This window comes from Salmo trutta, chromosome 6, assembly GCF_901001165.1.
Source record: "Salmo trutta chromosome 6, fSalTru1.1, whole genome shotgun sequence".
Classification (NCBI taxonomy): Eukaryota; Metazoa; Chordata; class Actinopteri; order Salmoniformes; family Salmonidae; genus Salmo; species Salmo trutta.
The window spans coordinates 41,634,024-41,650,261 of record NC_042962.1 but is presented as its reverse complement, the minus strand read 5'-3'; the positions used below and the strand labels follow the sequence as shown (position 1 = coordinate 41,650,261).

The 16,238-nt window shown below is 43.4% G+C and overlaps 1 protein-coding gene across 1 annotated transcript in view; it reads right to left on the bottom strand.

Moving 5' to 3' along the window:
- Positions 1 to 15,248, bottom strand: part of LOC115195930 (ATP-binding cassette sub-family B member 6, mitochondrial) — a 30,175-nt gene extending 14,927 nt beyond the window's left edge. Inside the window, exons 1-7 of the mRNA XM_029756286.1 lie at positions 15,043 to 15,248; positions 13,259 to 13,786; positions 11,202 to 11,345; positions 8,798 to 8,987; positions 8,444 to 8,536; positions 5,814 to 6,006; positions 3,048 to 3,169 (exon numbers count right to left, since the gene is read on the bottom strand). Of these exons, the coding sequence (XP_029612146.1) occupies positions 3,048 to 3,169; positions 5,814 to 6,006; positions 8,444 to 8,536; positions 8,798 to 8,987; positions 11,202 to 11,345; positions 13,259 to 13,774 (1,258 nt within the window). The 5' untranslated portion in view covers positions 13,775 to 13,786; positions 15,043 to 15,248. The remainder of the gene's footprint in view (positions 1 to 3,047; positions 3,170 to 5,813; positions 6,007 to 8,443; positions 8,537 to 8,797; positions 8,988 to 11,201; positions 11,346 to 13,258; positions 13,787 to 15,042) is intronic.
- Positions 15,249 to 16,238: the final 990 nt, after the last annotated feature.

Genomic DNA, 16,238 nt, shown 5'->3' with positions numbered 1-16,238 from the left:
AGCGCAAGATTAAACTACCAACAGGACATTCAAAACTGTAATATCTTATGCTTCACGGAGTCGTGGCTGACGATAACACTATCAACATACAGCTGGCTGGTTATACGCTGCACCGGCAGGATAGAACAGCGGCGTCTGGTAAGACAAGGGGCGGCGGACTATGTATTTCTGTAAATAACAGCTGGTGCACGATATCTAAGGAAGTCTCAAGGTATTGCTCACCTGAGGTAGAGACCACACCTGTAGACCACACTATCAACCTATAGAGTTTTCATCTGTATTTTTCATAGATCTCCCAGAGGCAGCACTCCTAGTGGCCGGGGACTTTAATGCAGAGAAACTTAAATCCGTTTTACCAAATTTCTATCAGCATGTTAAATGTGCAACCAGAGGAAAAAAAACTCTGGACCACCTTTACTCCACACACAAAGATGCATACAAAGCTCTCCCTCGCCCTCCATTTGGCAAATCTGACCACAATTTTATCGTCCTGATTCCTGCTGACAATCAAAAATTAACGCAGGAAGCACCAGTGACTAGATCAATAAAAAAAAGTGGTCAGATAAAGCAGATGCTAAGCTACAGGACTGTTTTGCTAGCACAGACTGGAATATGTTCCGGGTTCTTCCGATGGCATTGAGGAGTACACCACATCAGTCATTGGCTTCATCAATATGTGCATCAATGATGTCGTCCCCACAGTGGCCGTAAGTACATACCCCAACCAGAAGCCATGGATTACAGGCAACATCCGCACTGAGCTAAAGGCTAGAGCTGTCACTTTCAAGGAGCGGGACTCTAACCTGGAAGCTTATAAGAAATCCCACTATGCCCTCCAACGAACCATCAAACAGGCAAAGTGTCAATACAGGACTAAGATCGAATCGTACTACACCGGCTCCTGAACACCTAATCAAATGGCTACCCAGACTATTTGCATTGTCCCCCCCTCTTTTACACCGCTGCTACTCTCTGTTGTTATCATCTATCCATAGTCACTTTAATAACTCTACCCACATGTATATACAGTATCTCACAAAAGTGAGTAGACCCCTCACATTTTTATAAATATTTGAGTGTATCTTTTCATGTGACAACACTGAAGAAATGACACTTTGCTACAATGTAAAGTAGTGAGTGTACAGCTTGTATAACAGTGTAAATTAGCTGTCCCCTCAAAATAACTCAACACACAGCCATTAATGTCTAAACCGCTGGCAACAAAAGTGAGTACACCCCTATGTGAAAATATCCAAATTGGGCCCAAAGTGTCAATATTTTGTGTGGCCACCATAATTTTCCAGCACTGCCTTAACCCTCTTGGGCATGGAGTTCACCAGAGCTTCACGGATTGCCACTGGAGTCATCTTCCCCTCCTCCATGACGACATCATGGAGCTGGTGGATGTTTGAGACCTTGCACTCCTCCACCTTCCGTTTGAGGATGCCCCACAGATGCTCAATAGGTTTTAGATCTGGAGACATGCTTGGCCAGTCCATCACCTTTACCCTCAGCTTCTTTAGCAAGGCAGTGGTCGTCTTGGAGGTGTGTTTGGGGTCGCTATCATGTTGGAATACTGCCCTGCGGCCCAGTCTCCGAAGGGAGGGGATCATGCTCTGCTTCAGTATGTCACAGTACATGTTGGCATTCATGGTTCCCTCAATGAACTGCAGCTCCCCAGTGCCGGCAGCACTCATGCAGCCCCAGACCATGACACTCCCACCACCATGCTTGACTGTAGGCAATACACACTTGTCTTTGTACTCCTCACCTGGTTGCCGCCACACACGCTTGACACCATCTGAACCAAATAAGTTTATCTTGGTCTTATCAGACCACAGGACATGGTTCCAGTAATCCATGTCCTTAGTCTGCTTGTCTTCAGCAAACTGTTTGCGGGCTTTCTTGTGCATCATCTTTAGAAGAGGCTTCCTTCTGGGACGACAGCCATGCAGACCAATTTGATGCAGTGTGCGGCTTATGGTCTGAGCCCTGACAGGCTGACCCCCCACCCCTTCAACCTCTGCAGCAATGCTGGCAGCACTCATTCGTCTATTTCCCAAAGACAACCTCTGGATATGACGCTGAGCACGTGCACTCAACTTCTTTGGTCGACCTTGGCAAGGCCTGTTCTGAGTGGAACCTGTCCTGTTAAACCGCTGTATAGTCTTGGCCACCGTGCTGCAGCTCAGTTTCAGGGTCTTGGCAATCTTCTTATAGCCCAGGCCATCTTTATGTAGAGCAACAATTATTTTTTTCAGATCCTCAGAGAGTTCTTTGCCATGTTGAACTTCCAGTGACCAGTCAGTATGAGGGAGTGTGAGAGCGATGACACCAAATTTAACACACCTGCTCCCCATTCACACCTGAGACCTTGTAACACTAATGAGTCACATGACACCGGGCAGGGAAAATGGCTAATTGGGCCCAATTTGGACATTTTCACTTAGGGGTGTACTCACTTTTGTTGCCAGCGGTTTAGACATTAATGGCTGTGTGTTGAGTTATTTTGAGGGGACAGCTAATTTACACTGTTATACAAGCTGTACACTCACTACTTTACATTGTAGCAAAGTGTCATTTCTTCAGTGTTGTCACATGAAAAGATATACTTAAATATTTACAAAAATGTGAGGGGTGTACTCACTTTTGTGAGATACTGTATTACCTCAACTAACCGGTGCCCCCGCAAATTGACTCTGTACCAGTACCCCTCTGTATATAGTCTCGCTATTGTTATTTAACTGCTGCTCTTTAATTACTTATTACTTTTATTTTTTATCTGTATTTTTTATTTTTAACTGCATTGTTGGTTAGCTCGTAAGTAAGCATCGTAAGTAAGCATTTCACTGTAAGGTCTACTACACCTGTTGTATTCGGCGCATGTGACCAATACATTTTGATTTGATTTCATTTACACTTTTGGGACTATTCCATTGGTGAAGGTCAAGTCATTTGAAAGTATTTCACATGTTTGACTCAGATCAGATTATTATTACCTTATAAATAAAACTGAATTGGTTCTGGAAAGGAGGCCTTGTACTCACTGAGGTAGAGGAACATACAGACGAATATGATGAGTCCGAACCAGGCGTTGAAGTAGGTGATGAAGTAGATGATGGAGATGACGATATCTGCGATGGTGGGGAAGATGCTGAATACAATGTAGCTGTGGAGAGAAAGAGAGGAAGGCCAGGTTTACCTCTGGGTTCAAACACAGAAACTGAGCAAGAGGACAAGTACATTTGTGTCTAGTTTGAGAAACAGATGCCTCACAAATCCTCAACTGGCAGCTTAATTAAATAGTTCCCCGCAACGTCAACAGTGAAGCGTCGACTCCGGGGTGCTGGCCTTCTAGGCAGAGTTGCAAAGAAAAAGCCATATCTCAGACTGGCCAATAAAAAGAAAAGATTAAGATGGGCAAAGGAACACAGACACTGGACAAAGGAAGATTGGGAAAAAAGTGTTATGGACAGACGAATCTAAGTTTGAGGTGTTCGGATGACAAAGAAGAACATCTGTGCGACGCGGAAAAAATTAAAATATGCTGGAGGAGTGCTTGACGCCATCTGTCAAGCATGGTGGAGGCAATGTGATGGTCTGGAGGGTGCTTTGGTGGTGGTAAGGTGGGGGATTTGTGCAGGGTAAAACGGTTCTTGAAGAAGGAAGGCTATCACTCCATTTTGCAACGCTATGCCCATACCCTGTGGACGGCACTTAATTGGAGCCAATTTCCTCCTATAACAGGACAATGGCCCAAAACACAGCTCCAAACTATGCAAAAACTATTTAGGGAAGAAGCAGTCAGCTGGTATTCTCTCTATATTGGAGAGGCCAGCACAGTCACCGGATCTCAACCCTATTGAGCTGTTGGGGGAGAAGCTTGACCGTATGGTACGTAGGGTTGCACATTTTGGGGAATATTCAGAGGTGGAAACCTTCCATGGGAATTAACGGAAATATATGCAAATTAATATGAATACCATTTAAATGTAGATGTTTTTTTGCATTGGATATATTGACCATATATTGAGACAGAAACATAAACCTTTTACCTTATGATAAGTAGACATACTTGCAAATGATGAAATCCTTCCAATAGAAATAAAGAGAACAATTTAGTTACGTAATGAACTTAAATTAAATGAGTTTACTCTTCACACGGGATGATTTCACTGAACAACAAAAGGAAGGAGATATTGAATGATCCCCAATGATCCATTGCATCTCCTAAAAACGTTTTCAACATACATCTGTAAAATGATAGTCTAGAAACTAAATCTTTGGTTGTCTTCCTCTCAGGCTTCCATGTCTTCTCCCTGGATCTCCTCAATGTCCACCATTTGAACATCAGACTCTGAGGCCTCACCTTCACTGTCACTTCCAACCTTGTTGAGGATGGCTCGTTGTCAGGCTCAAAAAGCCTAAAATTTGTTTGGATGGCCAAAAATGTTCAACCGTTGTATTGGTCAGCCTGTCGCGTGCTTTAGTGTGTGTTCCCAAACAAGGACCAGTTGCGCTCTGAGGTGGCTGATGTTGGTGGGATTTGGAGGATGATGAGGCAACAGGGGAAAGAGCCTCAGATCCTCAGAAATCTTATTTACATAAGTATTCACACCCTGAGTCAATGCATGTACATGTTAGAATGATCTGTGGCAGCAAGTACAGCTGTGAGTCTTTCTGGTTAAATCTCTAAGAGATTTGTTCACCTGGATTGTACAATATTAGCACTTTAAAATTCTTCAAGCCGATTGATGACAAAACCTACAACTAGGCCACTCAGAAACATTCAATGTCGTCTTGGTAAGCAACTCCAGTTTAGATTGTGGCGCTGTGTTTTAGGTTCATGTCCTGCTGTAAGGGGCATTAATCTCCCAGTGTCTGGTGGAAAGCAGAAAGAACCATGTTTTCCTCTATGATTTTGCCTGTGCTTAGCTCCATTCCATTTATTTGTATCCAAAAAAACTCCCTAGTCTTTGCCGATTACAAGCATACCCATAACATGATGCAGTGGCACTCAGTGATGTGTTGTCTTGGATTTGCCTCAAACATGGTACATTTCTTGCCATTTTTGTTGTTGTTGCAGATTTACTTTAGTGCTTTATTGCAAACAGAATGCATGTTTTAGAATATTTTTACTCTGTACAGGCTTCCTTCATTTCACTCTGTCAATTAGTTTAGTATTGTGGAGTAACTACAATGTTGTTGATTCATCCTCAGTTTTCTCCTATCACAGCCATTCAACTCTAACTGTTTTAAAGTCACCATTGGCCTCATGGTGAAATCCCTGAGCGGTTTCCTTCCTCTCCGGCAACTGAGTTAGGAAGGATGCCTGTATCTTTGTAGTGACATGGAGTATTGATACAACATCCAAAGTATACTTACTAACTTCGCTATGCTCATAGGGATATTCAATGTCTGCTTTTTTAAATGTTATTGTTAAGCAAATTTTTACTCCTGAACTTATTTAAGTTTCCCATAACAAAATGGTTGAATACTTATTGACTCAAGACATTTCAGCTTTTCATTTTTCAATTATTTCATTTTTTTTTTAAGTCAAGGGTTATGAATAGTTTCTGAAGGCACTGTATAGTATATACACTGAACAAAAATATAAAATGCAACATGCAACAATTTAAAAGATTTTACTGAGTTACAGTTCACAAGGAAAATCAGTCACTTGAAATGAATTCATTAGGCCCTATAATCTATGGATTTCTCAAGAATGGGAATACAGATTTGCATACCTTAAAAAAAAGGTTAGGGGTGTGGCTCAGAAAACCACACACACAATTTATTATTAGGAGACTCACCTGAGCAGGCTGTTGATGGAGGAGGTGCCGCGGTCGATGCTACGCAGGACGTCCCCGGTGCGCCGGCCCAGGTGCCAGCGCAGTGACAGCGAGTGTAAGTGGCCGAACAGACGCACCTGCACCACCCGGTTGGTGTACTGCTGCACGCGGATCCACAGGAAGGAGCGCAGGTTACTGACAAAGCCGGACGCACCTAGGGAGAAAGTGAGGTTCAGGAAAGAGAAGAAGAGAGAGAGGGTGGGCAGGGTGTAAGAGTGGGGTTGGGGAGAGGAGAGGAAAGAGGAGATATATAGAGCGAGAGAGACAATTAAAATAACAGTACTCAAGGAGTCCAAGGAATGGGTGTAGCAGAGAAAGAAAATATGGGAGGTGAAATTCCCCCTCACCTAGGGTTCTAAATTATTTTAAAAAATGTATTGGTATCACTGGTGTTCCCAATTTTAAAAAGTTAGGAGCACCACATGAAATTTAGGAGCACCAGAATATATATATATATATTTTTTCATGAATTGATATATAGCTTATATTAGGCTTTTATGAATTATAGCTGCTTTTGAAGCACATGTTGTGCCCTGGAAACTAATATGTACCACTGTACATAAACATTGATACAAATATTGATACAAACATTGATACAAATACCTGTCATTGAAATTACAATGTAATTTGTGAAATATTAGGTTTTTAAATTGTGTAAAAGCACTATTTTCCTATTGAGAGAGAAGGGTGTAATTGCAGACCGCATATATATATATATATATATATATATATATATATATATATATATATATATATATATATATAGGCGTTTCTTGATATCAAGTTACACCCATTGTTGCTCGCCATTGGTCCTTGGCCGCTTCTTTCACGTCGGGGACAACAGTTGTTGACAACTGTAGCACTGTAGCTAAGCCTAACCCTATTCCTAACTTTAGTCTTCTCCTAACCTGTCAAGCTAATTCACCTAACCTGCCACGTTAATTATCCTAACCTGCTATGTAAACAAATCATGTGTCGAGAAACCATCCGTCGCATAACACCAGAATTGACCAATGGCAGGCACCAATGGACGTTTCCTGATCAGAAAATGCCTCGAATTGCGGTCTGCAAATACACCATATTGTTTGAGATGCATTAGATAAAACGTTTTACACGGTCTCTTTAAAAAGTCAGGTTTGTTAGGATGACATCCAAGATATCTCTCATTCATTCATTGCTATATTCTGTCTGGGTTGGCGCCCCCCCTTGGGTTGTGCCGTGGCGGAGATCTTTGTGGGCTATACTCGGCCTTGTCTCAGGATGGTAAGCTGGTGGTTGAAGATGTCCCTCTAGTGGTGTGGGGGCTGGGCTTTGGCAAAGTGGGTGGGGTTATATCCTGCCTGTTTGGCCCTATCCGGGGGTATCAGCGGATGGGGCCACAGTGTCTCCTGACCCCTCTTGTCTCAGCCTCCAGTATTTATGCTGCAGTAGTTTATGTGTCGGGGGGCTAGGGTCAGTCTGTTATATCTGGAGTATTTCTCCAGTGTCCTGTGTGGATTTAAGTATGCTCGCTCTCTCTCTTTCTTTCTTTTGGGGGACCTGAGCCCTAAGACCATGCCTCAGGACTACCTGGCATGATGACTCCTTGCTGTCCCCAGTCCACCTGGCCAGGCTGCTGCTCCAGTTTCAACTGTTCTGCCTGCGGCTATGGAACCCTGACCTGTTCACCGGACGTGCTACCTGTCCCAGACCTGTTGTTTTCAACTCTCTAGCAGGAGCGGTAGAGATACTCTCAATGATTGGCTATGAAAACCAACTGACATTTACTCCTGAGGTGCTGGCCTGTTGCACCCTCGACAACCACTGTGATTATTATTATTTGACCATGCTGGTCATTTATGAACATTTGAACATCTTGGCCATGTTCTGTTATAACCTCCACCCGGCACAGCCAGAAGAGGACTGGCCACCCCTCATAGCCTGGTTCCTCTCTAGGTTTCTTCCTAGGTTTTGGCCTTTCTAGGGAGTTTTTCCTAGCCACCGTGCTTCTACACCTGCATTGCTTGCTGTTTGGGGTTTTAGGCTGGGTTTCTGTACAGCACTTTGAGATATCAGCTGATGTATGAAGGGCTATATAAATACATTTGATTTGATATTCATTGATCTCCTGAAGAAGCTATCCCTTTTCCTTTCTTTCTGTGCCCCCAAATGTCTGGATATACTGGTCAAGTCACCAGGTTGTAAGCTACCAAGCCAATGCAGTAACATGACAGAACAAAGTGTCAACAAATGGTTTGCAAGTAGTTTTAAAACGGCCCACAACATGGTTTATGAATGTTAAATGTGGTCCCAGCTATCCGCTATAGGAAGATAAAAATGTTGCGGCAGTAATACGGGTCAGATCTTTTGACCTGGTTGGGCTAGCAACAAGCCGCTTTCGCTGTAGTAATGGTGCAACAAGGACGCTAACGAATCTGCACTCGCTTGTTTCTCTAGGGCACTCAGAAACAACGGTACGGCTAAGTCTTATCATTACAAGAATTATCTGGGAGATTTTTTTTCATACTTGCACAGTGCTCCCAAAATAAAATGTAGTCGCACAGCAAAGTATTATTTACCAAATTAGTCGCACTTTAGAGCCTTGCACTCACCTGCCCCTCCACCTTGCAGGAACTTGAGCAAGACATAGACACACACAGTGGTGGCCAAGGTCTTCCAGCTGCTTCCATCAGTCAGCTCATTCACTATGAGAGTGAGAGAGAGAGGTTTTGAAAAGTGTTGACAGTCCCAGGTCATCTTTTCTGCAGTTTTGCTGGGCAGATTATCATATGTCAGCCGCAATGATATCACAAAATACTTCTGAGAATATGCAGTGCAGCACCAATAAAGACAACCTGCAACACAACCAATAAGGCTGTGACAGCAAACAAGTAGGAATTTAAAAAGGAATCCAGATAAAAGCTGGATCTAGGGCAGATGTTGCGAAACGAGGGATGCTCTCTCACCAATGTTCTTGTAGTAGATGGGCACGAAGACATTGATGACCCTCTCCAGACCCAGCAGGCACAGGCAGAGCACCACCAGGCCCTGTAACAGCATGCTGCCTTTGGGCCACATGTAGGGCACCAGCAGACGCACCTTCTGCCCAAAGTCCTGCCAGGTAGACTGGGATTCCTCTGCCCCATCCAACAGGGGCTGGCACACAGATAGAGATATTAGGGGTTATTGTGAACTTAATAAATACAGACAGAGACAATAAACAACAACAAAAAGGGTTGTGGCCAGGGACTTTAATGCAGACAAACTTAAATCGGTTTGACCTAATTTCTACCAACATGTCATCTGTACAACCAGAAGAAAAAAATAAAAACTTAGATCATCCTGATTCCTGCTTACAAGCAAAAACTAAAGCAGGATGTACCAGTGACTCGCTCAATACTGAAGTGGTCAGATGAAGCGGATGCTAAGCTACAGGACTGTTTTTCTAGCACAGACTGGAATATGTTCCACGATTCATCCAATGGCATTGAGGAATATACCACCTCAGTCATCGGCTTCATCCATAAGTACATCATTGATGTCGTCCCCACAGTGACCGTACGTACATATCCCAACCAGAAGCCATGGAGCTGCCGTTTTCAAGGAGCGGGACACTAATCCAGATGCTTATAATAAATCCTGATATGCCCTCAGACGAACCATCAAACAGGCAAAGCGTCAATACAGGATTAAGACAGAATCCTACTACACCGGCGCTGACGCTCGTCGGATGTGGCAAGGCTTGCAAACTATTACGGACCACAAAGGGAAACCCAGCCGCGAGCTTCACAATGACGCGAGCCTACCAGACAGGCTAAATGCCTTTTATGCTCACTTCGAGGCAAGCAACACTGAAGCATGCATGAGAGCACCAGCTGTTCCGTAGCCGATGTGAGCAAGACCTTTAAACAGGTCAACATTCACAAGGCCATGGTGCCAGACAGATTATCAGGAAGTGTACTCAGAGGATGTGTGAACTAACTGGCAAGTGTCTTCACTGACATTTTCAACCTCTCCCTGACCGAGTCTGTAATACCTACATGTTTCAAGCAGACCACCATAGTGCCTGTGCCCAAGAAAGCCAAGGTAACCTGCCTAAATGACTACCGCCCAGTAGCACTCAAATTGGTAGCCATGAAGTGTTTTGAAAGGCTGGTCATGGCTCACATCAACACCATCATCCTGGAAACCCTAGATCCATTCCAATTTGCATACAGCCCAAACAGATCCACAGATGACGCAATCTCAATTGCACTCCACACTGCCCTTTCCCACCTGGACAAAAGGAACACCTATGTGAGAATGCTGATCATTGAATGCTGAGCTGTAGTCAACACCATAGTGCCCACAAAGCTCATCACTAAGCTAAGGACCCTGGGACTAAACACTTCCCTCTGCAACTGGATCCTGACGGGCCACCCCCCAGGTGGTAAGGGTAGGCAACATCACATCTGCCACGCTGATCCTCAACATGAGGGCCCCTCAGGGGTGCGTGCTTAGTCCCTTCCTGTACTCCTTGTTCACCCATGACTGCCTGGCCAGGCACGACTCCAACACCATCTTAAGTTTGATGACGACACAACAGTGGAAGGCCTGATCACTGACGAGACAGCCTTTTGGGAGGAGGTCAGAGACCTGGCAGTGTGGTGCCAGGACAACAACCTCCCTCAACGTGAGAAAGACAAAGGAGCTGATCATGGACTACAGGAAAAGGAGGGCCGAACACGCCCCCATTCACATCGACGGGGCTGTGGCGGAGCGGGTCAAGAGCTTCAAGTTCCTTGGTGTCCACATCACCAAGAAACTATCATGGCCCAAACACACCAAGACAGTCGCAAAGAATGCATGACAATGCCTATTCCTCCTCAGGCTGATAAGATTGGTGGGTTCCCAGATCCTCAAAAAGTTCTACAGCTACAACATTGAGAGCATCCTGACCGGTTGCGTCGAGGCCTGGTATGGCAACTGCTCGGCATCCGACCGTAAGGCGCTACAGAGGGTAGTGCGTACGGCCCAGTACATCACTGGGGCCAAGCTTCCTGCCATCCAGGACATCTATACCTTTTTTTACACTGCGGCTACTCGCTGTTTATTATCTATGCAGTCACTTTACCCTTAACTACCTGTACATATTACCTCAATTACCTTGACTAACCTGTACCCCCGCACATTGACTCGGTGCTGGTACCCCCTGTATTGTTATTTTATTGTGTTTTTTTAATAGTTAATTTAGTAAATATTTTCTTAACTCTATTTTCTTAAAACTGCATTGTTGGTTAAGGGCTTGCAAGTAAGCATTTCACGGTAAAGCCTATACCTGTTGTATTCGGCGCATATGACAAATAACCTTTGATTTCATTACTAGGTTACCTGGTCAGTGCCGCCCTCCACGTCACGTTCGTCCTCGTTGATCAGGAGCATGTACGGTCTCCGTGGTAATCCCGGAGCCTTCAGGCCCAGGAAGAAGAGTGTTCCTGTGCCGATGTAGCGCATCAACCACAGAGAAAATTCCACCTGAGGTAATGATTGAAAAATGCTAAGTCATGACTGAACCTTTGAAGGGGCAATCTGCAGTTTTGGTAAAAAGCTGAGGGAATGGCCTGAAGAAATGGAACCATTCAAATACATAGACAGAGCTATGGATGCAAGGACTGACCATCCACGGTATCAACATTATAGTTTTAACCATCTTTAGAGGTTATACACTGTTTGTTTACATTTACAATGTTATAAACATTAAAGTAAAACAAGCTCATATTTTGGGTTCTGATGAGGCATTCCATAAGTTATAATCTTCATTGAATCAATGGATATAGATCATTAGTCCAAAAATGGATGTAGCAATTACAGATTGACTCTTTAAAAGAATCTTGCACTCATATACTATATTTTAGTATGTTGTCCACTGATAATTCCATCCCAATGGGACTGTTAATACAATCCCATCACAATCGCAAATGGTGCACGTCAGCAATCAAAATTTTTAAAAATGGGAGTGTAGTATTCCTTTAAATAAGTGCTGACTGACAAGCATAACTGCATAAAACACAGAAAAAAACATATTTCAATACTCCATTCAACACATACACTTTACATTTAAGTCATTTAGAAGACACTCTTATCCAGAGCGATTTACAGGAGCAATTATGGTTAAGTGCATTGCTCAAGGGAACATCAGCAGATTTGTCATCAAGTCTGCTCTGTGAGGCCGAGGTTATCATTCAAAAGTTATATACTCAGGAGTTGTTGGATCATTCAGGATCGGAGGAGAGGTGAGTCAGTGGCTACAGTCAGACTGACTGTACAAAGTAAAATACAGCACATATGACACAAAGTAAACAGTGGACCGGGTCATATACTTTGTGGTATAACAACCCATTGGAAGAACGAAGATGGTGAAAGCTTGGTAAAAAGCTAATGAAGATGCATTCAGAATGCATCAGTTGAACACAACTGGGAGACATATTAAACAGCCATACTTCCAGACATGACTTGTACAACCTAAAGTCATGCTGAGTGGGACGACCAATGACAGCCACAGGGTGGGACTAAGAAAAGGCGTGATCTGATTGGTTACAAAATGTATATTTGGGGGCATGGCCAGAGGGAGAGGGATGTAGAATGACAAGATAGGGCAATGACTCAGCACTTCTAGAGTTACTCATAGCTGACTAATGATAATGGTTCCGCCCCCTTTCACTGTTGTGTCATGGTTGGAATGCCAGTTTCTATATTAGCAGTCTTCTTGCGAGAAACTGCTTTGTAATGTAATGTAATATAATATAATATAATATAATATATAATATAATATATATATATATATATATATATTATATTATATTTTATTTTTAACAATCACAACAGTCATTACGAAATGGGATTTAAGAAACATAAAACCTAGCCTATGTGTCCCATTTACGCAGATACAGTATCACACCCTATGGGTAGACTAACAATTATTAGTGTTGTGTTGAAATGTAAAAACTCAATGTTAAGTTTAATACTAATAGCCAGTAACATTATATGTCAATGTTTTAACAACCTCAAATGAAACTAGGGAGTGGGATGGCAGTTCATCCTCACTGTGGAATGAGCTGTGGGGTTCATTCAAAGAGGTGGAACGTTTCAAACGATGCAGACAGAAATGCAAGGAACAGATCTAACACCATTTCCAACTTAACCTGACAGATAAACATGTCTATTCTACACAAATACGTTTCTATCTGAAGTTCCTCTAACACGACACCCTCCTGAACAGACCCCAGTGCCACATTCAGTAGGCAAGGTTGTGAAACATTCAGATATAAATACATTATGTAGAACAGACGTGTCTCTTTGAGTGATATATAGAGTGAGGAGTCACGTCAGCTCTATTGGGGACATTCTATAATGTTAAACCCTCAACAATACCGCTGGTCCTCTCTCACCTGCTGCTGTGTGTTCTCCAGGCCCCACCACCAGTAGGGGCTGGCCCAGGAGACAAAGGCCAGGTTCTCCGCTGAGAATGCCACAGCCCAGAAGAGCAGCAGCACCGTGCTGTGGCCCCTTGTCCGGTCCCTCACCAGCACCCACCTCCTCTCCAGCTTTAGCAGGGACACGGCCCAGGCCCAGCCCAGCATGGACAGGCAGCCGTACAGCACCACGTAGCCGGGGAGCTCCCCTCCCCCGGCGGCCCTCCACACCAGCCCCCCTAGGAACTGCAGCAGGAGGAGCAGGGAGACTCCCAGTTGGAGGCCATAGAGGCGCGAGCGCGGCACGAACTTGGGCTCCATCTCGGTGCCGTAGCGGCGGTAACAGACGCAGTGGAAGGCGCCGAAGAAGAAGGAGAGGGTAAGCAGGACAGTGGGCACCAGGGTGAAGTAGAAGCAGGGCGAGATGCCGCCCTCCAGCCAGGCTTCGGAAATGGAAGCGCTGGCCTCACAGTAGCTTTGCACTACCACCATGGTGGCTGGGAGCTGGGGAGACAGGGAGGGGAAAGAGAGTATTCACTATAACAGACATATTACTACCACATTAACCCTATACATAGGGCTCAATATCATAAACCTGGTCCGCATGTACGTTAAGAGACTTTAAAAAGGCAAGACCGGCAAAGGAAATCATACAGTTGATCATACATTCTCTGCAGTATTATCACTGGACCTTATTTGTATCCTATTCTAAACTGCTATTCATGATGAAATTCAACTAGTCTAATGTCTTCCATTCATAACTCCCCCAGCAGCGATCAAATGTGAAGTTAGTCAACACAATGAAAACCTGTTCATTATTTTGCAGGACAATCATGCTATACCCTACTTAATGTATCAGGGTCAAGAGCAGATTGAATCTCCTTGAGGTATGTGTGTGTGTTGTACTATGAAGCAAAACACAGCAAGCATCTCTTCCAAGTCTATAATCATTCAACAGACCTAATAGGCCTAAGAGATCCAGGCCAACCCTGCTATATCGGTCTGTGAACTTTAAGATATGGTTAGTGCTTCAGTCATGGCTCTTAAAACCACCCCAGCCAGTCATCTGGGGTGGGCAGTGGGCCAATTCTGATTCAGTCAAGGCACTTAAGACACCTGAAACACATCACATTTCATCAACTGATATTCATGCAAAATATCATAACCTGTAACCTAATTCTATGCCGACACACGGCTAATGTACCATGGAGTAGCTTGGTATGTAGGAACGAAGCCCTCACAAGCTCCAGTTCAGAGAGGTCAGAGTGCACATTGTAATTTCAACTAATAAAATTATTCATTTGGATGTACATAAATGTTCTTAATGAAAGAACAACTGTACCTTATTATCATAACCCCCCCAAAACTATTAACCCCTATTACTCCATTGTTTTTGTTGTCATATGATATGGAACTTTCTAAACAAATGCTTCAGATGTTGTTGCTCTCATGGAATCATTTCTTGAGCACGACAGATATTATCATGGTAACCATGATGGATTTGTCCCAGTGGCATTGTTTAGCCTGTTTTTCTTGGTGGCCCGCTCATTGACATACAGAGCATATTTAAACAATGTGACAACAACGACAGAGCTTCAGAATAACCTTAGCAGTTTTTCTCTAGCTATCATTTGTGAGACTTGCCTAGTTAAATAAAAATAAAAATAAATACATTTGTGGCGTTATCTGTCTGACCTATCAAGATAGCTAGCTAGCTACATTAGCTAGCTTAGATCTGTTGCTGTTATAACAACACTCACCTTCTCAAGACAAGCTGGTGCTGGAAAGCGATTTAGTGAATTGAAGCACCAAACAAATAACCCGTTTTACGCGAAGAGATATTACAAGTCTAAAACAACAATAATGGTAATCTTGTAAATTGTCCTTATTCTTCTTGTGGCATGCATGGAGCAAAGTATTCCATCACTCGGCAATCGACACTTTCTTACAAAACACTACTGTCTGAACCGGGTTTTAGCGCCCCCTGGATAACAAGGATGTTCAAATATAATGTTACGCAATTTCATATATGGCCAGTAGATGACAGTATATACAAAGACATCACACCTCACATAAAAATGGCATCTGAACGCTGGGTCTCATCATGGCCTACGTAGAAGAATAGGCTACAGTATACAGTCAGTCAGTGTACAAATATCTTAGCTACAGAAGATTAAAATGGATAAGAAAAAACATTTGATCGTTCCTATCAAAATGAGGAGCAGCAATTTCAATGCATTACAAATCAAATCAAATTGTATGTGTCATATGCTTTGTAAACAACAGGTGCAGACAAACAGTGAAATGTTTCATTACGGCCCCTCCCAACAATTAATTGAGAAAGAAATAGAGAAATAATAGAAAAGTAATAACATGTAATAATACAAGTAATAATAAATAGACAATGAGTAGCGATAACTTGGCTATATACACAGGGTACTAGTACAGAGTTGATGTGCAGGGGTACGAGTTATTTGAGATAGATATACACATATAACTAGAAATAAAGTGACAAGTCAACAGAATGGACAATAAACAGTAGCAGCAGCATATGTGATGAGACAAAAAAGTTAGTGCAAAAAGGGTCCATGCAGATCGTCCGCGTGGCTATTTGGTTAACTATTTAACTAACTCATTAGCAGTCTTATGGCTTGGGGGTAGAAGCTGTTCAGGCTCTTGTTGGTTCTAGACTTGGCGCATCGGTACTAATTACGACATTTTTAGGGCCTTCCTCTGACACAGCCTGGTATAGAGGACATGAATGGGCCGTATTCACTACCCTCTGTAGCGCCTTGCGGTTGCCATCACAAGCGGTGATGCAGCCATTCAAGATGCTCTCACTGGTGCAGCTGTAGAACTTTTTGAGGATCTGAGGGCCCATGCCAAATCTTTTCAGCCTCCTGAGGGGGAAGAGGTGTCGTCGTGCCCTCTTCACGACTGTGTTGGTGTGTATGGA